This window comes from Coregonus clupeaformis, chromosome 11 (assembly GCF_020615455.1).
Source record: "Coregonus clupeaformis isolate EN_2021a chromosome 11, ASM2061545v1, whole genome shotgun sequence".
NCBI classification, from domain to species: domain Eukaryota; kingdom Metazoa; phylum Chordata; class Actinopteri; order Salmoniformes; family Salmonidae; genus Coregonus; species Coregonus clupeaformis.
In genome coordinates this window covers 46,144,725-46,172,468 of record NC_059202.1, presented here as the reverse complement: position 1 = coordinate 46,172,468, position 27,744 = coordinate 46,144,725, and the positions used below count along the sequence as shown (strand labels likewise).

At 42.9% G+C, this 27,744-nt stretch overlaps 2 protein-coding genes across 4 annotated transcripts in view; both read right to left on the bottom strand.

Annotated features, from left to right (window-relative positions):
* Nucleotides 1-3,787: 3,787 nt before the first annotated feature.
* Nucleotides 3,788-16,814, bottom strand: LOC121576899 (S-adenosylmethionine sensor upstream of mTORC1). 2 transcript variants are annotated; one of them, XM_041890454.2, is made up of 5 exons: nt 16,122-16,814; nt 7,936-8,077; nt 7,595-7,726; nt 7,278-7,392; nt 3,788-6,914 (listed from the first exon to the last, which is right to left on the bottom strand). In XM_041890454.2, the coding sequence occupies exons 1-5, from the start codon at nt 16,282-16,284 to the stop codon at nt 6,282-6,284; spliced, it is 1,185 nt and encodes a 394-aa protein (XP_041746388.1). In that variant the 5' UTR covers nt 16,285-16,814; the 3' UTR covers nt 3,788-6,281. The 2 variants fall into 2 exon arrangements, with proteins under 2 accessions (XP_041746388.1, XP_041746389.1); XM_041890455.2 differs by lacking the exon at nt 16,122-16,814 and adding an exon at nt 8,372-8,771.
* Nucleotides 16,815-25,063: 8,249 nt separating this feature from the next.
* The window catches only part of LOC121576900 (laminin subunit beta-1-like), a 51,175-nt gene continuing 48,494 nt past the window's right edge, over nt 25,064-27,744 (bottom strand). For both annotated transcript variants that reach the window (XM_041890456.2, XM_045223570.1), the window contains exons 27-33: nt 27,276-27,479; nt 27,022-27,166; nt 26,584-26,791; nt 26,293-26,434; nt 25,944-26,120; nt 25,642-25,801; nt 25,064-25,204 (exon numbers count right to left, since the gene is read on the bottom strand). In XM_041890456.2, coding sequence (XP_041746390.2) covers nt 25,065-25,204; nt 25,642-25,801; nt 25,944-26,120; nt 26,293-26,434; nt 26,584-26,791; nt 27,022-27,166; nt 27,276-27,479 — 1,176 coding nt within the window. In that variant the 3' untranslated portion in view covers nt 25,064. The remainder of the gene's footprint in view (nt 25,205-25,641; nt 25,802-25,943; nt 26,121-26,292; nt 26,435-26,583; nt 26,792-27,021; nt 27,167-27,275; nt 27,480-27,744) is intronic.

Genomic DNA, 27,744 nt, shown 5'->3' with positions numbered 1-27,744 from the left:
GTCAGTAAGGTTTCCCAATCAACATTTCCCAATCAACAGCTGCCTTCACTGAGGGTCCTAAAAACTCAGAGCTCAATATCACACAACCAATCAATCAACTACAAACACTGATTTAGAAAACATTCCCGAACTGTGAAAAACTATTATAAAAGACAAAGTGAAGACGCTTTAGTCAGTATCATTCATACAGAGGTGCATTTCTAAGATTTGACCAGCTTGAACCCTTGGCCAGTGTCAAGTATGGCTGTGGGGAACCAGTTGAGTTTGACTCTGAGGTATTATAGACAGATGCTGCAGAGACAGAGCAGATTCAGCCCACAGAACCAGGACACCAACTGGGGCACGGGGTAGGTCATCCTGGGGAAGTACATCCTCCAGTGTTTCGTGATGTCACTTCCTGTGGGCAGGTGCAGCGTGTAGTCGATCCAGTGCTTGGAGATGCCATAGATGGCGGTGACCGTCCTTCCTCTCTCCGACAACTGGACGGCGCTGTCCGAGTTGCAGTTATACTCTGCCCACTGCGAGGTGAAGTCTCCGAGCTGGGGGCGTCCTGGAGCTCGACATCCGTGGTGCGGGCTATCTGGGCCCCCTGGGCGGCCATGCATAGCCCCTCCACTTTCCTCACCTCCTTTTTGAGAGCGTTTTCAGAGAGTTAAAGTAACTAAGCTTCATAGAATGACAGTTTTGAGTTAAAATGTCACGTGCACAAGTACAATGAAATGCCTTTCTTGCAAGCTCTAAACCCAACAATGCAGTAATCAATATCAACACAATAAATAAAAATACGAAGTAAGAAGAACACAAGTAAGCTATATACAGGGGCAGTTCCAATACCATATTTACAATATGCAGGGATACTGGAATGATTAAACTTCTCAGTGATTTGTACCTGCCAGTGCCCACTCCCCGCTGCGGTGGGTATGCCCACTGTCGAACACTACGTAGGTGTTGTGGTGAGGCCCATCGGCCGTGTGGAGCTCCAAAAAGACCTTGAGCTTCACCTGTAGGGCTTCCTGAGTCACCTTGCCGGTTGACTAGTCACAGCCGAACGTTTCTAACATGTGGTGGGAGAAGAAACTCTGTATGCTGTTCAACATGCCTGGGGAGCGCATATTCAACAGATGTACTTGGTCCGGAGGTAACAGTGTGGGCTGCCCATCCTGACTGCAAGGGAGACCCGGTGAAGAGAGAGGGAGCAAAAATATGAAGAGAACGGGAGAAGTGAGGATGAGAGCAGCAAGGGTAAGTGAAATTAAGGACTGTGTGTAGGAACAGTATAGTATAGATTGATATATATATATATATATATATATATATATACCACCGTTCAAAAGTTTGGGGTCACTTAGAAATATATATATACATGAAATGAGTTTGAATAGGAAATATAGCAAAATGAATAGGAAACGTAGTCATTGACAAGGTTAGAAATAATGATTTTTAATTGAAATAATAATTGTTTCCTTCAAACTTTGCTTTCGTCAAAGAATCCTCCATTTGCAGCAATTGCAGACCTTTGGCATTCTAGTTGTCAATTTGTTGAGGTAATCTGAAGAGATTTCACCCCATACTTCCTAAAGCACCTCCCACAAATTGTATTGGCTTGATGGGCACTTCTTACGTACGATACAGTCAAGCTGCTCCCACAACAGCTCAATAGGGTTGAGATCCGGTGACTGTGCTGGCCACTCCATTATAGACAGAATACCAGCTGACTGCTTCTTCCCTAAATAGTTATTGCATAGTTTGGAGCTGTGCTTTGGGTCATTGTCCTGTTGTAGGAGGAAATTGGCTCCAATCAAGCGCCGTCCACAGGGTATGGCATGGCGTTGCAAAATGGAGTGATAGCCTTCCTTCTTCAAGATCCCTTTTACCCTGTACAAATCTCCCACTTTACCGCCGCCAAAGCACTCCCAGACCATCACATTGCCTCCACCATGCTTGACAGACGGCATCAAGGGGCGGCAGGTAGCTTAGTGGTTAAGAGCGTTGTGCCAGTTCTAATCCCCGAGCCGACTAGGTGAAAAATCTGTTGATGTGCCCTTGAGCAAGGCACTTAACCCTAATTGCTCCTGTAAGTCGCTCTGGATGAGAGTGTCTGCTAAATGACACCAAAAAATTATTTATTTTTTTGATTCAATCACTCCTCCAGCATCTTTTAATTTGGTCTGCGTTTCACAAATGTTCTTCTTTGTGATCCGAACACCTCAAACTTCGATTTGTCTGTCCATAACACTTTTTTCCAATCTTCCTCTGTCCAGTGTCTGTGTTCTTTGCCCATCTTAATCTTTTCTTTTTATTATTGGCCAGTCTGAGATATGGCTTTTTCTTTGCAACTCTGCCTAGAAGGTCAGCATCCCAGAGTCGCCTCTTCACGGTTGAGACTGGTGTTTTGCAGGTATTATTTAATGAAGCTGCCAGTTGAGGACCTGTGAGGCGTCTGTTTCTCAAACTAAACACTAATGTATTTGTCCTCTTGCTAAGATGTGCACCGGGGCCTCCCACTCCTCTTTCTATTCTGGTTAGAGCCAGTTTGCACTGTTCTGTGAAGGGAGTAGTATACAGCGTTGTACGACATCTTCAGTTTCTCTGCAATTTCTCGCCTTCATTTCTCAGAATAGACTGACGAGTTTTAGAAAAAAGTTATTTGTTTCTGGCCATTTTGATCCTGTAATCGAACCCACAATTGCTGATGCTCCAGATACTCAACTAGTCTCAAGAACGCCTGTTATTTTGCTTCTTTAATCAGCACAACAGTTTTCAGCTGTGCTAATATAATTGCAAAAGGGTTTTCTAATGATCAATTAGCCTTTTAAAATGATAAACGTGTATTAGCAAACACAACGTGCCATTGGAAAACAGGACTGATGGTTGCTGATAATGGGCCTCTGTACGCCTATGTAGATATTCCATAAAAAATCTGCAGTTTCCAGCTACAATAGCCATTTACAACATTAACAACGTCTACACTGTATTTCTGATCAATTTGATGTTATTTTAATGGACAAAATAAATGATTTTCTTTCGAAAACAAGGAAATGTCTAAGTGACCCCAAACTTTTGAACGGTAGTGTATATAATTGGAGCCTATTTCTTCCTATTCCCAAAAATAAGTGGTAAGCCTACCTGTTTGACTATGCTATCCATAGATGTCGGTATAGCCAAATACTCCAATACTGTCGCATGCACTGATTAAATACCTCCATGCCTGGGAAGGGCTTGGTGTGTTTGGTTAAAACCAGGGCTCGAATTGAATGAGGGTATAACATACCCTTCGTTAAAGAAAAGGGCAAAAAGGATATCTATTGTTTGCTTTATATTTTGAAATAAATGCATAAAACGTATCCAAATTATATCAAGCGTTCTATAACTATGCTTAACTCCGCGATGCCTCATGGTAGAAACAAGCTCTAAAATGCCCGCGAAAGACGTGACTCCGATGCATGTGGGGATATATTGATTCCTCTCTATGACATTCTGAAGCTGAGCTGCAGCCTATAATATTCAGGGAGATTTTTTTTTAAGGACTTTGCTATTCTATCCCTATTAATTGAGTTTCTCTCTTTCTGAAAAGAGAAGATGTTTGTTTAAACCCAAAACTCTGGTTTGACATTGAGAAATATGGGGGGGGTTATATATTCAAATTACAATGATCTTGCAATAGAAGTCAAACCTACTACACCTTGCTATATTTATGCTCTAATAAATATGCTCAATAAAATGACAAGTTTACCTCAGTCATGTAGAAAAAAACTGAATGGAGGACTCAATAATCAGACATGAAAGCTGCATTTACATTCATTTATAAAAGAGAAAAACAACCATGCACACATTGTCCTGCAATTGTCGAAATCCTTAATACTGAAAATGAAGCTATTTATGAAAGTAATGGACTCAAACTCTTGGAAGACAGATACAAAGATGAGTGTATCACTAATTGCTTACTGGTACAATTCACAACCTTCAAGAAAATGATTTGTAATGACAAAAGTATATTTTCTGTTACTAAAGATAAATAGTTTAAAGTACATCAAACATGAACTGACCAGAAAGTTATCTAGTTACAACGGATGTATAGCAATATGTAATTATTATAAATGACAAATGACATCATTTAAACAAAACACATTGTTCTTAAGAGTAAAACATTGAGCCAATTATACTTTTAAGTGGTAGCTGGTAGCTCATTTGGACAGTTGCACATAACACAATCATTTGGCAAAGAAAGCCCATTGTATGCGGACTGCAAAAACATCACCGGGGATAAGTAAGAAGGCACCTTTAGGATTCCAGGTAAACTGATGTGAGAACATTAAGGGTACAGGTACATCATACTGGTTATATTAATAAGTGTCCATCCCAAATGGCACCCTATTCCCTACATAGTGCACTTGTTTTGACCAGGGTCCATAGGGAATAGGGTGCCATTTTGGGACGCACCCTATACCCCCCCATGACAGGAATCACATGACTCATGGCAGCTGAGATATTAGTCTACTATTTATGAAGTGCCACACACAAGTACATTACAACAAACACTCATGCACACTCAACCTACATATCTCCACACACACACAAAAGGAAATATCATTACAAATATGTAACAAATGAGTATTTGGGCGCTAGAGTCATTGAGAACAACACAGAAACCTTCCCCATAAGGATACAGTATAGGATACACCTGGCTATTGCTAAAATGCACTTTGATGAGATCAAAGATTGCATGACTAATGAGACAGCATGGTATTAGTGCAAAACCTCATTGAGGCGAATCTTTTGGAATTGTATTAGAGTTCATAAGATCATTTTGACAATTGTTTGGAGTTAATAGTTTTTTTTAAGCAGAGCACACAAGGGATAGTCAAATTAACTTACTGATGCAATGAATGACTCAGTATTTGTTGATACTATGAACCTATGAATGAAAAAGCCAATATATAAAAATAAACAGTAACTGTGTGACTTACAGCTTGAGCTGGTGTCTCTTAGGTCGATATATGTTTCACTTCAGTGGACATAGTGTGGTCGGTATAATTTCTATAGTTACCAGTACCTATAGAGAAGCCAACAGTTACCTATAAAGAAGGCAAGACATCACTACAGACCTATTATTGATCAGATCTTTTTTTTTTTTTTTACAAATAAGGTTGAATTGAAAAAATGCTAAATCTTCTGGGTTACAACATTGAAGGTAAACTCACATCTGTGCAGATTTACACAGCAGTTTCTTCACACCAGCAGAGAAAAAAGAGCAAGGACTATTTTGCAACACTCGTACCATAGTACACTATGAAAAAAACACGGTTAACAGTTTCACATCAGTAAAAGTAACTACATACGCCTACCTTAAGGTTCTGAAAATGCTACAAATATCACTTTAATTGTTATGAATCAGCCGAAAAGATGCTGAAATAAAAATGGCATTGCCACACATCGTGTTGGACAAAACCAGTGTGTTCATAAGAACAAAATCACATAGTTTGCTGAGAGTCCAACAATGTTTTTTTCTTTCTTTTTTGGAAAACTAAATGCACACCAAGAATTAGAGGAAGTCTAGCCTCGCCTGATTTACAGAAGCAAGCATATCTTTCCATCTGAATCTTTTCACTCTAACCAAACCTGACAAACCTCTGTGGTATCAGTCTCTTTAAGAGGGATTTAAAGTCAGCTGTTTGCTGGCACTGAAGCACATTAACTGTTTAACTACAACAACAAAAAGCCTTTGAAATAGTAAAGATTGGTTGTCTTCTGTTAGTAGAGCGTGACAGATCACAAAGATGGGATGAAACGCAAGGGGCAGGCTACCTCTGCGTCTATCCTGAGGGCATTCAGCTACCATGTTTTTATTTTTTAAAACCTTTCATTTATTGAAGTGTGTGTGCGTGTGTATGTGTAGTTGTGTTGAGAGACTAACCATGTAAGATATTGAATAATAAACGACTGACTTCTGTAAACGTCTTTTTCTTTCACTCTGTGCAAACTGCATTGCTTAGTTAAGGGAAAAGAGAAGGAGTGTGAGAAGAATGCAGCATGTTAATTTGGCAGCGCAGCAGTTGGGGACAGAGACAGCCAGTCTCAGATTGCTCCCCATCCCCTCCATGTTGCATGTCTGAAGGCTCTGGTTTGGTATAAGCAGTGCAGTGGCAAAGCTACAACCATATTGCTTCCTCCTTACAGATCTGCAAACATTGAAAGGTTAGGGCCAAGGGGAGCGTTAGGGATTGAATAAGGACTTCTGAGAGAGAGAAGAGAGTAGCTAGTAGGGTTTTAGCTGGTCTAGCTCAGCTCTGCAGCAGTATGGGGTCCTCCAGCTCGTGTAGGAAGGGCACCGAACTGCTCTGACTCTCTCCTGAATCCGAGTCGTAGGGCGTGTCTGGCAGCTCTGTGAAGCCCCACGCCAGCTGGTCGTCCTCGAAGACGGAGTGTGCCTGAACCAGCACGTCTGTGTAGTCCTCCTCCTCGGGGGATTGGAAGTCCTGAGGGATGTAGAGCATCTCGGGGTAGTTACGGCTGACCAGGTCGCTAGTGGTGGTCAGGGACACCTTGCGGAAGGCTATGAGGTGCATGTGAGAGAACTTGATGTACTTGCAGCGCCTGAAGCCCAGTGACTCCACTGCCACACGCCAGCTGCGCATCATGAGTGCGTGGCGGTTCTGGTGGGAGGAGTCGGGGGTGATGATAAGCAGCAGGCCATGCAGTTCCAGCAGCTCGTGGGCCTTTTTGCAGCAGATCCAGCGCTGGTAAGGTGAGGGGAAGTAGGAAAGGAGCAGTGAGAAGACCACCACGTTGAAGAGCTGGGCGGGCAGTGCGTCGATGGGGCTACACAGCTGTCTCAGGAAGGCTTCCACCGCGTCGCCAGCCAGCTGCAGGGGCTGCTGGAGCTGGAGGTTAAGGAAGTCACACTTGTATACACTCTGGGGGGGGAGAGAGCAGAAACAGATACTTTAGAGTAGCTTCCAAAGGTCTACCATGTTGCAGTATTTTAGACCTACATCTAAAACCCACTGTTCTTATACCATTTGGTTACCCAAATCACTCTAGGCTAATATTCTGCCAGTTCCTTCAAAGCAGGTCAGGTTTCATTGCAGTCAAGTGTTGACACTCACTGTCAAGGGACAGCATTGTTTCGTGGTCTGATATTCACACAATAAACTAGCTACCCGTCTGGAAAACCCCTGACATTTTGTCACGGCCGTAGATGAGTGAGTAAGACAGTAAGAGTCAGGATTTTGTAGCAGGGACCGAAGGAGTGACCACTGATATTAAATCATACATACCTCGACCGCAGGCACTATGTCAATACCGACAGTGAGGAACTCGTCAAACTTCAGGAAGGGGTTAAAACAGCTGCCAACGTCCAGCAGCCGCATTTTACCAAGCTGGGGGATGGACCTGCAAGCAGAGAAATCAGAGTCATTAAGAGTTAGGGTTAAGTCTGACATACAGTGAGTGTGCTTTATGAGTGCAGTAGCTAATATAATTAAATATGAATATTGAATGTCAATATGAACGCACAATAGAGCATGCTGAAGCAGGGCAAAATAGTCCGTTAAAAATCATCAGGGTTTGATTTAACATTGCAACAGTACAGTACCTGGGGATGGAGGAGCTATACGGCTGGGCACTCAGAGCTACAGGTGACATGGCCATGGCAAGCCTGGCACTCTTCTCATCCTTCTCCAACATTCTTTGCATCCCGCCATCCAAGAAATACTCCTGACAAACACTGGAAAAATAGTCCCAAAACATCACACATCATGGTATTGATGCCTCACCGTTAAAACGATACTGATGAGCAATGAAATATAGGGGCAAATCCATCGCATTGCCATCAATGCAGGACTAAGTGACAATTCAACAAGCAGAGTCATCGCAATTAACATTCTGAGCTAGTACAGTGTAGCCAGAGGGTTATTTGTGGGGGGACCGTTTTACCTGCGACACCACTCGATGCGACCCTCTCCCTCGCAGGTCTTGGCCCAGTGGTTGTCGGCCAGGTTCTTCATGGCCAGGGCGTATTCACTCAGAGTCTGTTCATCCTCACAGTGCTCTCGCCAGATCTTCTCAAAATCACCCACTGTGGAAAGAACAAGAAAAAAAAAGGCAGGCAGAAGGTTGAAACAGAGAAAAGAAACCCAACAGAACACAACAAGCCTACCTCACACTATACAGTATGACATAGCAAAACAAACAAGCACAAATGAAAGGGGGCCAGGCAGAGATTTTTGTTTCCCATTTCATCACATTCAAATTCATCATTACAAATGGTAGGAATTGAAATTGAAAGTCGTGTCAGTTTTGTTTCTAAAAATGGCACGCAAGCATAGTACATACGTAGTGTACACAATAAGCCAACATTAAATGTACCTACTTGTAAAGTGTGTACATTCATTCAATAGAGGAATCACTATCATTCAGCCCCACACAGGCTAAAACAACATTGCCTCAACATTTTCTAAAAACAGTTACTCGTGTCATCCTTCCGGCATTAGAGGCATATTTGAAAACCAGACTTTCAATAGACGTCTTCACATCTGTTCCTATATATATATATATTCACAAATTCCCTTCACCAGGTCTTCACAGGCGTACAGCAGAATGCGTTTAGCTTGTGTGAGCAAACACGCTGATAAGGAAGAAATCCCATGACTACAAGAGGAAAAAAACAATATCAGATTGGCAGAAATGAAACGACAACAAGACAGGTTGGAATAAACAGCAGTGCCCTAGTACAAAGCATGACTACTGTGGTACCAATGCCAAGCAGAACAGATCATGCTTTACTTATTAACCAATCATGGTGTCAGCTACTTATTAACCAATCATGGTGTCAGCTGACAGGACAACTGCCCAGTGTCTTGTCTTTCAAGAGCAGTTGCTAGGCCAGTCAGTCCTTCTACTGGTAGAGTGGAAAATACCTGTTGTATGCGGTTTTTACTTTATTTAGTGTGATGACTGCACCACAGTGGGAAATAGACCTAGGCTATTCATACACGGTACTATTTTTAAGCAGGCTGGTATCTATTCAAACCGATGCTAAATAAACTAAATGAAAACATTGGCTGCAAAGTAAAATGAGTGGCTAACAGACCTATATTCTGTCCAGGTTGACCACCACAAGAGCACATTACATTACACTATTTGCAGCCTAGCTACACACAGAATGCAGAGCTCCATTACGGTTTGACTAAAACTGAAAGTGTGGCACTGGACATTCTTCCAGTAAGATTAGCCAATTTAGGGTTCAAAATAGCTGCAGTTGACACGAGAGACTTGCCTCGTGATAAACAATCTGTTATGAATAGGTTTACTGGCAGATTCCTCCATTGGTTACGCCGGAACAGCCTACATCTGAATGCAAGACTAATTCCTGCAAAGGCCAATAAACTGAACTGAACCAGAAATGCATATCATATTTTTACACGATCTTTAGGCCTATACGCTACCCTTATCTTTCCTCCCCAATTCTATAGGCCTATGTGTAAAACAGCCGAAGTGAAAGATCTGCTGTCGGGATGAAATGGAAGAGGTATGCATGTATGTACAGTCCCAGTCAAAAGTTTGGACACACCTACTCATTCAAGGGTTTTTCTTTATTTTTACTATTTTCTACATTGTAAAATAATAGTGAAGACATCAAAACTATGAAATAACACATGGAATCATGTAGTAACCAAAAAAGTGTTAAACAAATCAACATATATTTTATAATTTGAGATTCTTCAAAGTAGCCACACTTTGCCTTGATAGCTTTGCACACTCTTGGCATTCTCTCAACCAGCTCCATGAGGAATGCTTTTCCAACAGTCTTGAAGGAGTTCCCACATATGCTGAGCACTTGTTGGCTACTTTTCCTTCACTCCGTGGTCCAACTCATCCCAAACCATCTCAATTGGGTGGAGGTCAGGTCATCTGATGTAGCACTCCATCACTCTCCATGGTCAAATAGTATTGCTGCAAAATGCTGTGGTAGCCATGCTGGTTAAGTGTCCCTTGAATTCTAAATAAATCACTGACAGTGTCACCAGCAAAGCACCCCCACACCACCTCCTCTATGCTTTACGGTGGGAACCACACATGCGGAGATCATCCGTTCATCTACTCTGCGTCTCACAAAGACACAGCGGTTGGAACCAAAAATCGCAAATTTGGAGTCATCAGACCAAAGGACAGATTTCCACCGGTCTAATGTCAATTGCTCATGTTTCTTGGCCCAAGCAAGTATCTTCTTCTTATTGGTGTCCTTTGGTAGTGGTTTCTTTGCAGCAATTCGACCATGAAGGCCTGATTCACGCAGTTTCCTCTGAACAGTTGATGTTGAGATGTGTCTGTTACTTGAACTCTGTGAAGCATTTATTTGGGCTGCAATCTGAGGTGCAGTTAACTCTAATGAACTAATTCTCTGCTGCAGAGGTAACTCTGGGTCTTCCTTTCCTGTGGCGATCCTCATGAGAGCCAGTTTGATCTTAGCGCTTGATGGTTTTTGCGACTGCACTTGAAGAAACTTTCAAAGTTCTTGAAATGTTCCGTATTGACTGACCTTCATGTCTTACAGTACTGATGGATTGTCATTTCTCTTTGCTTATTTGAGCTGTTCTTGCCATTATATATAGGGCTATCTTCTGTATACCACCCCTACCTTGTCACAACATTACTGATTGGCTCAAACGCATTAAGGAAAGAAATTCCACAATTTAACTTTTAACAAGGCTCACGTGTTAATTTAAATGCATTCCAGGTGACTACCTCATGAAGCTGGTTGAGAGAATGCCAAGAGTGTGCAAAGCTGTCATCACGGCAAAGGGTGGCTACTTTGAAGAATCTAAAATCTAAATGAGTAGGTGTGCCCAAACTTTTGACTGGTACTGTATATATATATAGCCTATAAATATGTGTGTGTGCGGAGAGAAAGCAGGTGCACATGTTTACTGGCTGAAAATTGTCAGAACTGCATGTGCTTTATTGCAGTCTTGCCCTGGCTGTGTCATGGTCAATTATAATTATAAAACATATTTTAGCAGGTAAAAAAATCTAAGTGGCGGGTAGATTTTTTAATCTACCTCCCACAGTGGCTGGTGGACCAAAAAGGTAATCTCCCACCCTGGTCATGGAAAGAGCAGGTGTCCTTAATGTTGTTTATATAGTCTAGTGAGTGTGCATAAGGTCAGTGCAAGATAGTCAATTAAATGGTACCCGAACTATTTAGCAGTCTTATGGCTTGGGGGTAGAAGCTGTCTCCGGTACCGTTTGCCGGACGATAGCAGAGTGAACAGTCTATGACTTCGGGTGGCTGGAGTCTTCGGCAATTTTTTGGCCCTTCCTTGGACACCGCCTGATATAAGAGGTCCTGGATGGCAGTGAGCTCGGCCCCAGTGATGTACTGGGCTGTCTGCACCACCCTCTGTAGTGCTTTGTGGTCAAGGGCGGTGCAACTGCCATACCAAGCGGTGATGCAGCCGGTCAAGATGCTCTCGATGGTGTAGCTGTAGAACTTTGAGGATCCGAGAGCCCATGCCAAATCTTTTCAGCCTCCTGAGGGGGAAGAGGTTCTGCCGTGCCCTCTTCACGACTGTGCGGGTGTGTGTGGACCATGCTAAGTCCTTAGTGATGTGGATGCCAAGGAACTTGAAGCTCCCCAATAGCCCCGTTGATGTGGATGGGGGTGTGCACTCCCCTCTTTCTCCCTATAGTCCACAACCAGCTCCTTGGTCTTACTGACGTTGAAGGAGAGGTTGTTGTGCTGGCACCACACTGCCAAGTCTCTGACCTCCTCCCTGTAGGCTGACTCATCGCCGTCGGTGATCAGGCCTACCACCGTCATGTCGTCAGCAAACTTAATGGTGTTGGAGTTGTGCGTAGCCACGCAGTCGTGGGTCAACAGGGAGTACAGGAGGGGACTAAGAACACACTCCTTAGGGGCCCCCGTGTTGAGGGTCAGCGTGGCGGAGGTGTTGCTGCCTACCCTCACCACCTGGGGCTGGCCCATCAGAAGGTCCAGGATCCAGTTGCAGAGGAAGGAGTTCAGTCTCAGGGTCCTTAGCTTAGAGGGGACTATTGTGTTGAACGCTGAGCTGTAGTCTATGAACAGCATTCTCACATACACTGAACAATCATAAATGCAACATGTAAAGTGTTGGTCCCATGTATCATTAGCTGAAATAAAAGATCCCAGAAATGTTCCATATGCACAAAAAGCTTATTTCTCTCAAATTTTGTGCACAAGATAATCCATCCACATGACAGGTGTGGCATATCAAGAAGTTGATTAAACAGCATGATCATTACACAGGTGCACCTTGTGCTGGGAACAATAAAAGGCCACTCTAAAATGTGCAGTAGTCACAACACAATGCCATGTTGAGGGAGCGTACAATTGGCATGCTGACTGCAGGAATGTCCACCAGAGCTGTTCCAGAGAATTTAATGTTAATTTCTCTACCATTAGCTGCCTCCAACGTCGTTTTAGAGAATTTGGCAGTACATCCAACCGGCCTCACAACCGCAGACCCCGTGTTGTGTGGGTGAGCGGTTTGCTGATGACAACGTTGTGAACAGAGGTGGGGTTATGGTATGGGCAGGCATATGCTACAGACAACGAACACAATTGCATTTTATCGATGGCAATTTGAGTGCACAGAGATACCATGACCAGATTCTGAGGCCCATTGTCGTGCCATTAATCCGCCACCATCACCTCATGTTTCAGCATTATAATGCACAGCCCCATGTCGCAAGGATATGTACACAATTCCTGGAAGCTGAAAATATCCCAGTTCTTCCATGGCCTGCATTCACTCCAGACATGCCACCCATTGAGCATGTTTGGTATGCTCTGGATTGACATGTACGACAGCGTGTTCCAGTTTCCGCCAATATCCAGCAACTTCGCACAGCCATTGAAGAGGAGCGGGACAACATTCCACAGGCCACAATCAACGGCCTGATCAACTCTATGCTAAGGAGATGTGTCGCGCTGCATGAGGCAAATGGTGGTCACACCAGATACGGACTGGTTTTCTGCTCCACGCCCCTACTTTTTTTTAAATGGTATCTGTGACCAACAGATGCATATCTGTATTCCCAGTCATGTGAAATCCATAGATGAGGGCCTAATGAATTTATATGAACTCATTCAGTAAAATCTTTGAAATTGTTGCGTTTATATTCATTTCCCCTCTAGTCCAGGTGGTAGAGTGTATTGTGAAGTGCAATTGAGATTAGGTCATCTGTGGATCTGTTGGGACGGTATGCGAAATGGAGTGGGTCCAGGGTGTCTGGGATGATGATGTTGATGTGTGTCATGACGAGCCTTTCAAAGCACTTCATAATTACAGATGTGAGTGCTACAGGGTGATAGTCATTTAGGCAGGTTATCTTAGAGCTCTTTGGAACAGGGCCAATGGTGGACAGTTTGAAACATGTTGGGATTACAGACTGGGACAAGGGGAGATTGAAAATGTCTGAAGATACTTGCCAGCTGGTCTTCGCATGCTTTGAGAACACGTGCGCCTTGGTTTTCCGGCTGGCCCGGCAGCCTTGTGTTTGTTAACCTGTTTAAAAATGTTGCTTACATAGGACACGGAGAGCGAGATCACACAGTCATCCGGAAAAACAGGGGCTTTCACGCAAGGCACAGCGTTATATTCTTCAAAGCAAGCATAAAAGGCATTTAACTCATTTTGAAGTTATGCATCGCTGGGCACTCATGGCTGGGTTTACCCTTTGTAATCCGTTATCTTCTGTAAGCCCTGCCACATTCGACGACTGTTGGGAGCCGGTGTAATAGGATTCCACCTTCCTTCGATATTGTCCTTTTGCATGTTTGATGTCTCGTCTGAGGTCCAAAGGGAGGACAAGGGAGGGCCTTGAATTAGTTTCTGTGGGTAGAATAAAGCGCTCCTAGCGCTCCTAGTGGCGCAGGAGACGTGTTGGTAGAAGTGAGGTAGGACGGTTTTAAGTCTCCCAGCGTTAAAGTCTCTGCCCACCATAAACGCTGCCTTTGGGTTGTTAGTTTGTTTGTTTATGGCCCATATAGGTTGAGTGCCAGAGTGGTGTTGGCTTGTGGAGGGATGTAGACAGCTGTGACAATTATGGATGAGAACTCTTGGTAGATTAAAGGGTCTGCAGCTTACCATGAGGTATTCTATATCAGGTGAGCAAAAAGCTTTAGATTTCCTTCACACTTGAAACAGCACACCAGTTGTTATTTATGAGGGGAAAAAACACTCGCAAAGAAGGTCACCTACTGGTAGATGGGTTAAAAATAAATAAAGATAGACATTGAATGGGGGAAGACATCTCCTGCATCTGAGTTAGGAAGGATGCCTGTATCCTTGTAGTGACTGGGTGTATTGACACCTTCCAACGTGCAATTAATAACTTCACCATGCTCCACGATTTTCTATGTATTTTTATTTTTTTACCCATCTACCAATAGGTGACCTTCTTTGCGAGGCATTGGAAATCCTCCCAGGTCTTTGTGGTTGAATCTGTTTGGAACTCATTGCTCGACTGAGGGACCTTACAATTATCTGTATGTGTTGGGTACAGAGATGAGGTAATCATACCATGAGGCCAATGGTGACATTAAAACAGTTACAGAGTTTAATGGCTGTGATAGGAGAAAACTGAGGATGGATCAACAACATTGTCATTACTCCACAATACTAACCAAATTGACAGAGTGAAAAGAAGGAAGCTTGTACAGAATAACAAATATTACAAAACATGCATCCTGCTTGCAACAAGGCACTAAACTAATACTGAACAAATGTGGCAAAACAATTCACTTTTTGTCCTGAATACAAAGTATTATGTTTGGTGCAAATCTAACACATTACCACTCTCCATATTTTCAAGCATAGTGGTAGCTGCATCATGTTATGGGTATGCTTGTAATTGTTAAAGACTGGGGAGTTTTTCAGGATAAAACAGAATGGAGCTAAGCACAGGCAAAATCCTTGAGGAAAACCTGTTTCAATCTGCTTTCCACCAGACACTTGGAGATGAATTCACCTTTCAGCAGGACAATAACCTAAAACACAAGGCCAAATCTACACTGCAGTTGCTTACCAAGAAGACAGTAATTGGATTGGTAAATCTACCTGAAAATCTATGGTAAGTCCTGAAAATGGTTGTCTAGCAATGATCAACAACCAATTTGACAGAGCTAGAAGAATTTTGAAAATAATAATGGGAAAACATTGCACAATCCAGGTGTGGAAAGCTCTTAGAGACTTACCCAGAGAGACTCACAGCCGTAATCGCTGCCAAAGGTGCTTCTTCAAAGTATTGACCCAGGGGTGTGAATACTTATGTAAATGAGATATTTCTGTATTTCATTTTCAATAAATGTGTTAACATTTCTAAAAACATGTTTTCACTTTTTCATTATGGGGTATTGTGTGTAGCTGGATGAGAACAAAATATATGTAATACATGTTTAATTCAGGCTGTAACACAAAATGTGGAATAAGTCAAGGGGTATGAATACTTTCTGAAGGCACTGTATCCGGTGTATGTGACAATAAAACATTTTATCTTATTTTTGTCGTGATTTTCAGTTTCTGAACAGGTGACACAAAAGCCATACAACCCAGGCTCACCTGTCTGACAGTGCCCATGATCCAGTATGTTACGATTGAACAACCTTCCCAAATGACTATGGCTGTAGGTAATGTAAGAGGCGATTATGAATTTTGTTATGAATGCCAAATCATACAATAAGGTCCAAACAACCATAGCCTAGTTAGTAAGTGCACACCGCAGCTTGAAATATTCCCAGGCGGCCCTGATCTAGCGTTACGTTAGTCTGGTTTGATCATAAATAAGTGAAATGTAGCAACACAAGCTAGCCACCTAGCTACTATTGTATGACAATGTTTTTTAGATAATAGTCGAGCAGACGGAGCCTGACATGTTGCCCGCCACTTGCAGTATGTGCAAGGCCCCCAAAATAAGAAATCATGTTAGCAAGCTAGCTACGTTAGAGTTATACTTGGGGCCTTATTTTCGCCCAGTTTAAATGGACCGTTTGCTGAGACAGACGCCGGACCCCTGAATTTTGCTAGCAGGTTAAACTAACTAATGTTAGTTAGCTAAAGTTAACGACGCGTAACTACCTTCTCGGTATTTTCTTCGCAGTTTTCTATGGACATTCTTGACGACTCCGGACAGTTTTTCCTGCTCCTTCTTCTTGCACCGCGTTTCTTTCGGAATGAGAACGTAGACCGGCTCCAATTCGGTTTCTGTATCTCCTGTTTCAGCATTGTTCACCGGGTCCATAGTCCTGCGCCGCTTCTCCTTCCTCACCAGGGGAAGGCTTTTATTTTTACAGACCAGCTACAGTTCTTCACATCTAACTACGTTAACGACCGGTGTCAGCCTGCACACCAGGTCCACAAGCGAACAACGCGCGCGCTGATTGGTTCCCCTGGAAACACATGCTGCGGCACTGACAGCTGTATGACCAATCACAGAGCTGAAAACAGAAACACCTTCAGCATACAGTTGCATCGGCAATTTGCTGTTTAAATCGAAATAATAGCTCCATTTAGCGGTGCCAGCTTTATAATGTAACTATTGCTATCTAAAATGTGTGTGCAAATGTGGATGTAAGAGTACAGGTTGGTCTGGTTTTAAAGTCTGGTCACATTAGCTACTGTATGGAGGCCTTTCTCCTGTATGATGTTCCAGGGACAACACAGGAATGAGGTCGCAGGGTATGATGTCCCTGGAACAACATACAGATGCGGAAAAAATTAAGAGACCACTGCAAAATTATCAGTTTCTCTGTTTTTACTACTTATAGGTATGTGTTTGGGTAAAAATAACATTTTTGTTTTATTCTATAAACTACTGACAACACTTCTCCCAAATTCCAAATAACAATATTGTCATTTAGAGCATTTATTTGCAGAAAATGACAACTGGGCAAAAGAACAAAAAAGATGCAGTGTTGTCAGACCTCGAATAATGCAAAGAAAATAAGTTCATGTTCATTTTTAAACAACACAATAGTAATGTTTTAACTTAGGAAGGGTTCAGAAATCAATATTTGGTGGAATAACCCTGATTTTCAATCACAGCTTTCATGCGTCTTGGCATGCTCTCCACCAGTCTTTCACATTGATGTTGGGTGACTTTATGCCACTCCTGGCGCAAAAATTCAAGCAGCTCGGCTTTGTTTGATGGCTTGTGACCATCCATCTTCCTCTTGATCACATTCTAGAAGTTTTCAATGGGGTTCAGGTCTGGAGATTGGGCTGGCCATGAAAGGGGCTTAATCTGGTGGTCCTCCATCCACACCTTGATTGACCTGGCTGTGTGGCATGGCACATTGTCCTGCTGGAACAACCAATCCTCAGAGTGGGGGGAACAATGTCAGAGCAAAAGGAAGCAAGTCTTCTTCCAGGACAACCTTGTACATACCCGATTCCAGCCTTGCTGAAGCACCCCCAGATCATCACCGATCCTCCACCAAATTTCACAGTGGGTGCGAGACACTGTGGCTTGTAGGCCTCTCCAGGTCTCCGTCTAATCATTAGACGACCAGGTGTTGGGCAAAGCTGAAAATTGGACTCATCAGAGAAAATGACCTTACTCCAGTCATCTACGGTCCAATCCTTATGGTCTTTTGCAAACCTCAGCCTGGCTCTTCTTTGCTTCTCATTGATGAAGGGCTTTTTTCTAGCTTTGCACGACTTCAGCCCTGCACCTAGGAGCCTGTTTCGAACCGTCGTCGTCGTGCACTTCACCCCAGCTGCCGTTTGCCATTCTTTTTGTAGGTCACTTGATGTCATCCTACGGTTGTTGAGTAACATTCAAATGAGTTGGCGGTCATCCCGGTCAGTAGAGAGTCGTTTTCGCCCTCTGCCGGTCTGTAGCTTTGTTGTCCCCGATGTCTGCTGCTTGACCTTGTTCTTATGAACTGCCGTCTTTGAAATTTTAAGGACGGAGCAACCTGACGCTCACTGTATCCCTCTGCCAGTAAAGCCAGAATTGAACCCTTATTTTCCTCACTCAAAACGTTCCTTTCAACTCTTTTGGCATGGTCCATAGTTATTTTTTGATTAATATTAATTTTGAGGTACTATTAGCATTGTTTTTGCCATCCAGCTGGTCCTATTGCAAGAGGATAGTGATGACTATAGCAGTGTTTTTTTAATACTTTTCCTCGTTAAATAAGATTTGGTTCATGTGATCACCTAATCAGTACCTAACTCAGTAGAATGAGGTGTGCCTGTGTTGGAATTCAACAGACACTGGAATGGAATGGCTGTCATACATGTAGAGATGCTGATTTAAGAAAAATGTGCAGTGGACTCTTAATTTTTTCCACAGCTATATGTATGATATTCCTGGGACAAGAATTAGGCAATTAGATTCCATCCTTTCTGTGTTTGGTTTGAGGTTCCTAAATGAAGTCCCTTGGAGCCTCTCTAGCAGCCCTTGTAGAGGCCTTGCCTTACAGGCCTTGTAACACACAAGGTTTGTAGCTACATACTGCCACCTTATGGTAGGTAATATTGAGACAGATTCCTCAGACCTTTCAGAGTCTACTTTGGAGGAGGACATGTTAGAAAACGTTTGTTTGAAAAATAATTACAAAATCTTTAAAAAACGAATGTTTGTTCAAACAGGGATCTCAATTCAGCAACTCTGGATGAACCATGTGCTCATAGTATTGGCATAGGCCTGTGGCTCATAAGATTCCATTATTGATGAGCGTGAACTTGACATTCGACTTATAAGATCTTGCTCTAGTCAGTTTCAGAACAGATAGTAATGACCTCACACAAAAAGCATACAACCCAGGCTCACCTGTCTGCCAGTGCCCATAATATAGGCTTAGGGGGAAAGTGGGGTAAATTGAGAAATTTCTTACATTCAGCATCACTCCGTCAAGGGAAATATAGTATTCTTTCTAACAAATATATCTACATACTGTATATTTTAGGATGTTTGTATCCCTGGAAATAATCAGAATTAATGTGAACATTACAGTTTTGAAAACCTAGCTTGTCCTAAAAAACTGTTCTCTTGTACAATTTACCCTGGGTATGAGGTAAATTGAGCTGCGGGACAGGGTAAGGTGAAGCTGCCTACAAAATTCTGTACTGAATGAAATATTACCACTGGGCACAGTTTTGATTTACATTTCGTTGAGTTGTCTAATGTGAATTCAATGTGAAATCAACAAAAGATGTCACCATGTCATTGGATTTAGGTTAAAAGTTGGGTGAAAAAAAAAACAGGTTGAAATGATATGGAAACAACATTGATTCAACCAGTTTTTGCCCAGTGGGTACCTTTTTAAAACCATGTATATCTTTATTTCCCAAACACATTTTAACACAATCATAATTGCTTTTTTGTCTTTTAATAATTTTAAGCATATTTGAACTCAGGCTTAACACCTAAAAAACACGTTGTCCTTTTTTAAACACTTAATTAATTTGACTTGGTGAAAATCTGTTTTTCTGACCTAACTTGTTTACTACTTTTTCCATGTGGCTTCTTCCTTCACACACTCCATGAAATGATGACCTCTTTCTAAATAATTGGTCAAATTATACATTTTGTGTATGGTTTCATAGAAACAAGAGTGGCGCTCAACTTACCCCTTTGGCTCAACTTACCCCACTCTCCCCTATGTGTGATTAAATAATCCATTTATGATTTAAGTAAAATGCTATCACCAATTCATGTTATCACCAATTCAAACCTCTCAGGGCTGATTTCTCCCAGGAATGAAGGGATGGATGCATTTCATTGAAAATATAGGCCTTCCATAGATTTGGGGCAGTTTAATAATAATAATAATACATTGTATTTAAAGTGCCTTTCAAAAAGAACCAAGGACACTATACAACAAAAGAAAATATAAAAAAAGCAAGGATAAAAACAAAACTGTGAGTACTGTGAAAGCTAAATGTCTCTTGTGTTTCAGATCTAGGCATTGGATCTAATGCTTAGTGTACACAGGAGATCCACTCTGCATGTGGCTGCCTCCCAGGGTCACTCTGAGGGCCTCAGATTTCTGGTGGAGAACACAGGCGCCAGCTGCTCCCTCACACACACAGCTCCGTCTTACCCTAACAGGTACTCTACAGTTAAGGAGAGAGGCACATAAATAGCACATACTGTTGAAGTCGGAAGTTTACATACACCTTAGCCAAATACATTTAAACTCAGTTTTTCCACAATTTCTGACATTTAATCCTAGTAAAAATTCCCTGTCTTAGGTCAGTTAGGATCACCACTTTATTTTAAGAATGTGAAATGTCAGAATAATAGTATGATTTATTTAAGCTTTTATTTCTTCCATCACATTCCCAGTGGGTCAGAAGTTTACATACACTCAATTGGTATTTGGTAGCATTGCCTTTAAATTGTTTAACTTGGGTCAAACGTTTCGGGTAGCCTTCCACAAGCCTCCCACATTAAGTTGGGTGAATTTTGGCCCATTCCTCCTGACAGAGCTGGTGTAACTGAGTCAGGTTTGTAGGCCTCCTTGCTTGCACACGCTTTTTCAGTTCTGCCCACAAATGTTCTATAGGACGGCAGGTAACTTAGTGGTTAAGAGCGTTATGCTAGTAACCGAAAGGTCGCTGGTTCTAATCCCCGAGCTGACTAGGTGAAAAATCTGTCTGTGCCCTTGAACAAGGCACTTAACCCTAATTGCTCCTGTAAGTCGCTCTGGATAAGAGCGTCTGCTAAATGACTAAAATGATTGAGGTCAGGGCTTTGTGATGGCCACTCCAATACCTTGACTTTGTTGTCCTTAAGCCATTTTGCCACAACTTTGGAAGTATGCTTGGGGTCATTGTCCATTTGGAAGACCCATTTGCGACCAAGCTTTAACTTCCTGACTGATGTCTTGAGATGTTGCTTCAATATATCCACATCATTTTCCTTCCTCATGATGCCATCTATTTTGTGAAGTACACCAGTCCCTCCTGCAGCAAAGCACCCCCACAGCATAATGCTGCCACTCCCGTGCTTCACGGTTGGGATGGTGTTCTTCGGCTTGCAAGCATGCCCCCTTTTCCTCCAAACATAACGATGGTCATTATGGCCAAACAGTTCTATTTTTGTTTCATCAGACCAGAGGACATTTCTCCAAAAAGTACGATCTTTGTCCCCATGTGCAGTTGCAAATCGTAGTCTGGCTTTTTTATGTCGGTTTTGGAGCAGTGGCTTCTTCCTTGCTGAGCGGACTTTCAGGTTATGTCGATATAGGACTTGTTTTACCGTGGATATAAATACTTTTGTACTGGTTTCCTCCAGCATCTTCACATGGTCCTTTGCTGTTGTTCTGTGATTGATTTGCACTTTTCGCACCAAAGTACGTTCATCTCTAGGAGACAGAACGCGTCTCCTTCCTGAGCGGTATGACGGCTGCGTGTTCCCATGGTGTTTATACTTGCGTACTATTGTTTGTACAGATGAACGTGGTACCTTCAGGCATTTGGAAACTGCTCCCAAGGATGAACCAGACTTGTGGAGGTCTACAATTTCTTTTCTGAGGTCTTGGCTGATTTTTTTGATTTTCCCATGATGTCAAGCAGAGGCACTGAGTTTGAAGGTAGGCCTTGAAATACATCGACAGGTGCACCTCCAATTGACTCAAATGATGTCAATTAGCCTATCAGAAGCTTCTAAAGTATGACATCATTTTCTGGAATTTGCCTAGCTGTTTAAAGGCACTGTCAACTTAGTGGATGTAAACTTCTGACCCACTGGAGTTGTGATACAGTGAAATCATCTGTCTGTAAACAATTGTTGGAAAAAAATTACTTGTGTCATGCACAAAGTAGATGTCCTAACCGACTTGCCAAAACTATAGTTTGTTAAAAAGAAATGTGTGGAGTGGTTGAAAAACAAGTTTGAATGACTCCAACCTAAGTGCATGTAAACTTCCGACTTCAACTGTATATCAAAAAGAACTCTCAGTACTTGTCGAGACACCCAAAACGATATCGCTTTTCGGTAGATTGAAGAGATATAACCAGGGGCGGTGTGTTCAATAGGGCGATATGGGCGACGCACTGCCAAACGGGAAAAGGAAGGGATTTTTTTTCTAATCAATTATATCACGGCAACAGTAGTTATCAGTGTTCTAATCTGATCTGACTGCCACTAAATGTCAAATCAGGCTAAAGTCGTGCTTCAAATGGCCCCGCCCGTTTTTGGGGCGATTTCAGTCATGTTGAAAATCGCCCAGAAGTCTGTCATAGACTCCCATGTAAAATCTATTTTTTTCAAATTTCAAAGCTTTCAATACAATCTCTATGGGTGTCTGTGGGCTTGCACTTACGCGCTTTCGTCATACGTGACGTAACCATGAACGTAACTAAGAAAATAGCGGCTAGCAGCGTCTCTGTTGCGACGTGCAGTGTGGCGTTATCTTATGTTTTTAATTTGTACACTTAGTGGCGTTATTTTATGTTTTTAATTTGTACACTTAGTTTACAAACATTCTGCCAACCATGGATTTCCAGTGGTGGGTTTTGGACTGATCTTGTTGATCGTGTACATACCCGCTACGAACGGACTAAATAATGAAAACGCTGCTGGCAGCGGAATCCAATACAGCTGGGAGACTTGGCTGGATGACAGAGTCCCGGACAGAGAAGTGGAGCCGGCCGGCTTCACCCTGGTCAGAGCGGACCGCGATCTGACACAGTCACAGGGAAAATCGATCCTGGTAAGAGAGCGACTCTGTACCCCCGACATTGAACTGCTTTCTGTGTCACTGCGACCTTACTATCTGCCCCGTGAGTTCCCCCAATTGTTTGTTACCGTTGTGTACTGTTGATAATCACAAGTTTACTGGAGAACTGAGACCAAGTAGAGACTTTGGACAGGGTGGATATGGTATAATAAAGGCAGTTTATTCAGAGGTAAAGATATCTGGAATCGCGTGCACGGACTCGTTCGTCAAACTCTTAGGGAGCTATCTGAAGAGAGCCCCGAAAACATTGTGTGCAGACATTTTATACAATAAATGATGTAGGTTGAATCTAGTAGTTCTGATCTTCTGATTGGTCCTGATGAGTTGGGCGAGGTCCCCTCCACTGTTGCATTGGCTCTGAGTCGGGTTCTCTGTCTTCAAATGTTCAGCCTAAAGAGAGGGGATTTTTGTGTGTGTGTGTGTGTGTGTGTGTTTAACAGTGATGATGTGTGTGTGTGTGTGTGTTATCAGTGATGATGTGTGTGTGTGTGTGTGTGTGTGTGTGTGTGTGTGTGTGTGTGTGTCCTCAGAGCAAGAACTCGTGAGTTGGAAGAACTGAGAGACCTATGGCGTGGGTGTTGTCCTTGGCCACCTGCTGACAAGGCTGACAAGATAGGACTCTTTTGTCCATTGTTATAGGATAGGAACAGCATTGATTGAAAACAAACGCCCAACACAAAATGGGTCATGCACAAGATTTTAGTCAGACCAAGCTATAACATTATATATTTACTACGACAGTACATTCAACCAAAAGCTAATATAACAAAGGCATCAGAGATTATTTATAATCTGTCACAGAAACTGGAATCCATCTCCCCAGATCAGTCAATAAATGCTTCTGGTATTGACTTATATGCTGCCCCTGTCTTCATGTTGTTGCTGGACATATCTTTTTTAAAATGTGTGTAGGTCACCTAAATCATCAGAAAAATTGCCCCTCCTGAGAATTTTTTCAGGAGCCGCCACTGGATATAACACATATTTGATGGGATTTCAATGGGTCGTTTTTTTATTACAAATGTATTTAGTTGTCAAGTTTTGGTCTAGGTAAAACTTTGAAAGTAAACAGTTGGCTCATACAATGTTGCATTCAAATGTACGAAATAATCCAATACAAAAGTTTGGAGGAATAAAATCATTGCAGTCTCATGGTAAAAATGTAGGTCAAACCTTTACATTCACGCTTTCAGCCCTCTAAACTTTGGTTTACATGCTTAAGAAAAATTATGAAATTACATTCTGGTTTAACTGGAGGGGCATTTCTTTGGAAACATTTCAGAACAATGCACATTTTCCTTTTTATTTTCAATTGTTAGGAGGATGGTGTTTTTCATATTCCAAATATCAGTAAGCACTGAGAAATTCGCCTAAAAGCTGTCATTCAAAAAGATTCAAACCATAACATTCTCACATATGCTAGTAGTACTACCACACAAGGCAGTTGTAACATCTGTGGCTGGTTCATGTCACTTTGTATAGGCAATGATGGCTGGCTGGTACTGTGTATCTTAAATGTTGGCTGTAACTTGGCTGGCAAACTCGTTGGCAGGATTCTGATTTTCACTTATCCTTTCTCCTCGTTTCCTACAAATAGAAACAGATTTCTACTTTTTCATCCCCTGCTTTTTCCAAACAAATCCCAGTTGTTTTACTTACAGACAGTACAAAAGTAAACCGAAATATTCAATTTTAAATGATGAAACCAGGGAGTGTGACTGAGAGTCCAGTCTAAAGGGGCAAGTGTCAGTAATATTAAATAGATTCTGCAACAGTACTTTTGTATAATTTAGCCAGTAGTTCTGAAAGTAGCGCCCCGAGCCAAAAGTGGTCCCTGAAGATTGTGTACTACGTCACATATGTGCAGATATGTGCACCACGTCATTGCTTGCTCTCTGCTCTGCTGTGGGTGCAACATGTGCATCTTGCTAGCTGTCAATCATACCCCCTAAAATAAAAAACAAAATGTAAAAAAAAGCTGTCAATCATATGGTGAGGGGCTGAAGCTCATTGGTTGAACTCAAATTACTAAGGGGCTGGCCCAAGTGGGGGAACATTTTTGGAAAATGGTGCAGCACAGCTTTCAAATTAGGGATTTTGTGGCTAATTGAGGTAAGACAGTAATTCTGCACATAGATTATGCACGTATGAACTACACATTGACACATCCAGCCCAAAGCGGGAGGTTTGAAAAATACTTAGTGGTCGCTAAAGTTCCGGAGCATGTCTTTAAACGGCTTCTGGTTTCAAATGCCCATATCCTTGATTGGCATTCATTTTGCCTTGGGGACCAGTTTCCTTCAAAACCCCGGACTGGGGGTTGTGTTTAAAACAGACAGGTGCTGTAGACAGTGACTTTGTGACTGATCTCCTGCAGCAGCTCTTTGATTGACTTCTCCAGATCCACCAACTGGTTGGCCTTGTCTTCCAGAGTCTTCTGGTTGTCATCATATGACTTTTCTAAATCTGGATGGGAACCAAAAAGGAGAGTCATGCTACCGTCAATCTACTTGCTTAAAGTAACAAGATGTGTAGTATCCCTCCACACACCGGTTTTATAATCAGAACATGTGAAAATTTCACACAGTGAATAGGCACACTTGAGAAGAGAATGTTAGAGGGACTGCGTCATTTTATGTTCAACTCTGTATTGGAAAAAGTGAGTTAACATGGACATGGAGAGCTCATAGGTATTATAAACTGATCATGTTTATACTGTATATCCACTAAGCAGACACCATTACACAGTAGGGTCTGTGTATTGTTTGTGATAATGCCTCAATGCGTTGTAAGGACATGTCATGATTGGACCCCAAGGGTGTGTGTTTTAGGTAGTGAGTTGTGATTGTATATACATGCAAGGCACTCTCCAAGCTGTTCTTGATGTGTGTGTGTAGATGTACCTTTCAGTAGCTGCAGCTTGTCGCTGGCCTGTAGCAGCAGGTCTTTGGCTTCCTGCTGTAGAAGCTCCGCCCTCTTCTTGGCGTTGGCCACGCCCCCGGCCTTCTGCGTGATCAGGTCTTCCACGGTGCTATACTTATCCTTCAGCTCCGAGTCTAGGTCCTGTACACACACACACACACACACACACACACACACACCCGTCATATACAAGGTCCGCAATTTATTGTAAGACGGACAAGGCTTGAAAATGAACCACAAACTCTCACACTTATCCCAATATAACACAGAGTGGATCACACACCTTTTTGACCTGCTCAGCCACTTTGTTGATTCTCTCTGCGTCTTTCTCAGTTTGTTCAGAGCTGAGTGAGGTGTTCAGTGCCTTCTCTCTGAGCAGCATGACGTCTCGCTCTAACCACAGCAGCCTCTGGGTGGCGTTGTTCAGCTTGTACTCTGAGTCCGCTGTCTCCGACTCCACCTGTTCAAGATGTAAAGACGGGAACAGGGTTAATTTCTGCGTCTTTACGGTATTAGCTGTCAAGCAAAATACTTTCAAATATTTGAGTTGCTTTATTTAGTTTTCCCAGTAGAATGGAACCAATGGATTAGTCCCAAAAGTTCAAACTCGCTGTGTGAGGATGTTGACTCACTGAGGTCAGGAGGTCATTGGTGCCTTTGATGTCGGTGGTGGCCTGTTTGATGGCCTTGACCGCTGCGCTCTGGGCACGCTCAGCCTCCTCCAGAACCTGCTTCACCATCTCTGCTGTGTCCCTCACATCGGTCGCCTCTTTACTGTGGGACACACACAGAGGGGGTAAATAATAAGCACACCAAGCACAACAGTGTTGTATGTATGGAGTACCTGGCTTTGCACACTTGCCGCATCTTCTGCACTCTGTTCAAGGATGATCTTGAGGTGTGTGTGTGTTTATGTGTGTTACCTGGCTCTGCGTGCCTGCTCCAGTAGGCTATCGGCTCTCTGGATGTCGTCGGAGCTCTGGTTAAGGATGGTCTCCACGTGGGACAGGTCTTCCACTCTCTCCCTGATCTCGTCTGTCAGGTTTTGGAGCTGGGCTGGCGTGGTGGGCATCTGCATGGCCAGCACCTCGTTGGCCACTGCCTCAATGCTCGCCAGGTCCGCTGCATCCTCTTGGGGGCGCCATAGGAGAGACAAGGGTTACGATGGGGGGACAGTTGTACTAAGCTCATGAGGCATTTATAAGTTACATTCTTTTAGAATCAATGGGTGAAATTAATTGAAATGGCCATTGAACAGCTGCACATACTGCAGATTGTACCTTTAAATAACGGGGTAGTAAACATATGTAGGAGTTAAAGTATGAGTGCTACGTGGGAGTTGATTGGAGGAGTACACATACGTGTGAGGAAGTCTCTGATCTGTCGGATGAGGCTGCGCAGCTCCTCGTTGCTCTGGTCCACACGCTGCTTGGTACCATTGGTCTTCAGCAGCACGTTCTGGGCACTCAGCTTAGCCTCATCCGCCTTCACCTTGGCTTCCGACACCTGGGCACCTCATCACACACAGACAGGTTAGGAACCAGAGGAGAGGTAGTGGGGGGAATTTCTAGTCTAAAGAGAGTTGGTTCATTTTAATTTAAAGACAGGGTCTCACCATCTTGGCGAGCTTGTCCACTTCCTCCATGGCCGTGAGGATCTCTTGGTCAAAGTCCTTGGCCTTCTGCCAGGCGTTGTTGGCCAGGGTGACCAGACCATCGCACCCCTCGCCACCGCACCTCCTGTTCCCCTCGGAATCCACACAGCTCAGCCCCCCGCACGGAGAGTCCACACATGCCTCATCAGCTGGGCTACCACACGTCTGCATAGAGAGGACCAGTAGAGTGAGTAGAGTTCAACTTGGATGCAAGACCGTGGTTCTCTTTTAATCAAACCTAACATCCTTCCTGACCCACATAAAAAAACTTTGATTTAACAGCACAAGAAAATGTATTCTTTTCGATGGTTTTATCTCACAAACTGGGATTAGATTGAGTCCCATCTGTGTCAAACTCAGATCCACACACCTCTGCAATGTCAACATCAGCAAGCCAGTGTCAGGCCTCAGATATGGCCTTTCTTGGCCT

Bases quoted from the DNA above. Each gene is read 5' to 3' on its own strand.
- LOC121576899 (XM_041890454.2), bottom strand. From the start codon at position 16,284: ATGGACCCGGTGAACAATGCTGAAACAGGAGATACAGAAACCGAATTG. The intron at 7,393-7,594 runs GTACTGTACTGT...CTCTGCTTGCAG, and splicing joins TATAGCTCCTCCATCCCCAG to GTCCATCCCCCAGCTTGGTA. The intron at 6,915-7,277 runs GTATGTATGATT...CTCCCCCCCCAG, and splicing joins ACATAGTGCCTGCGGTCGAG to AGTGTATACAAGTGTGACTT.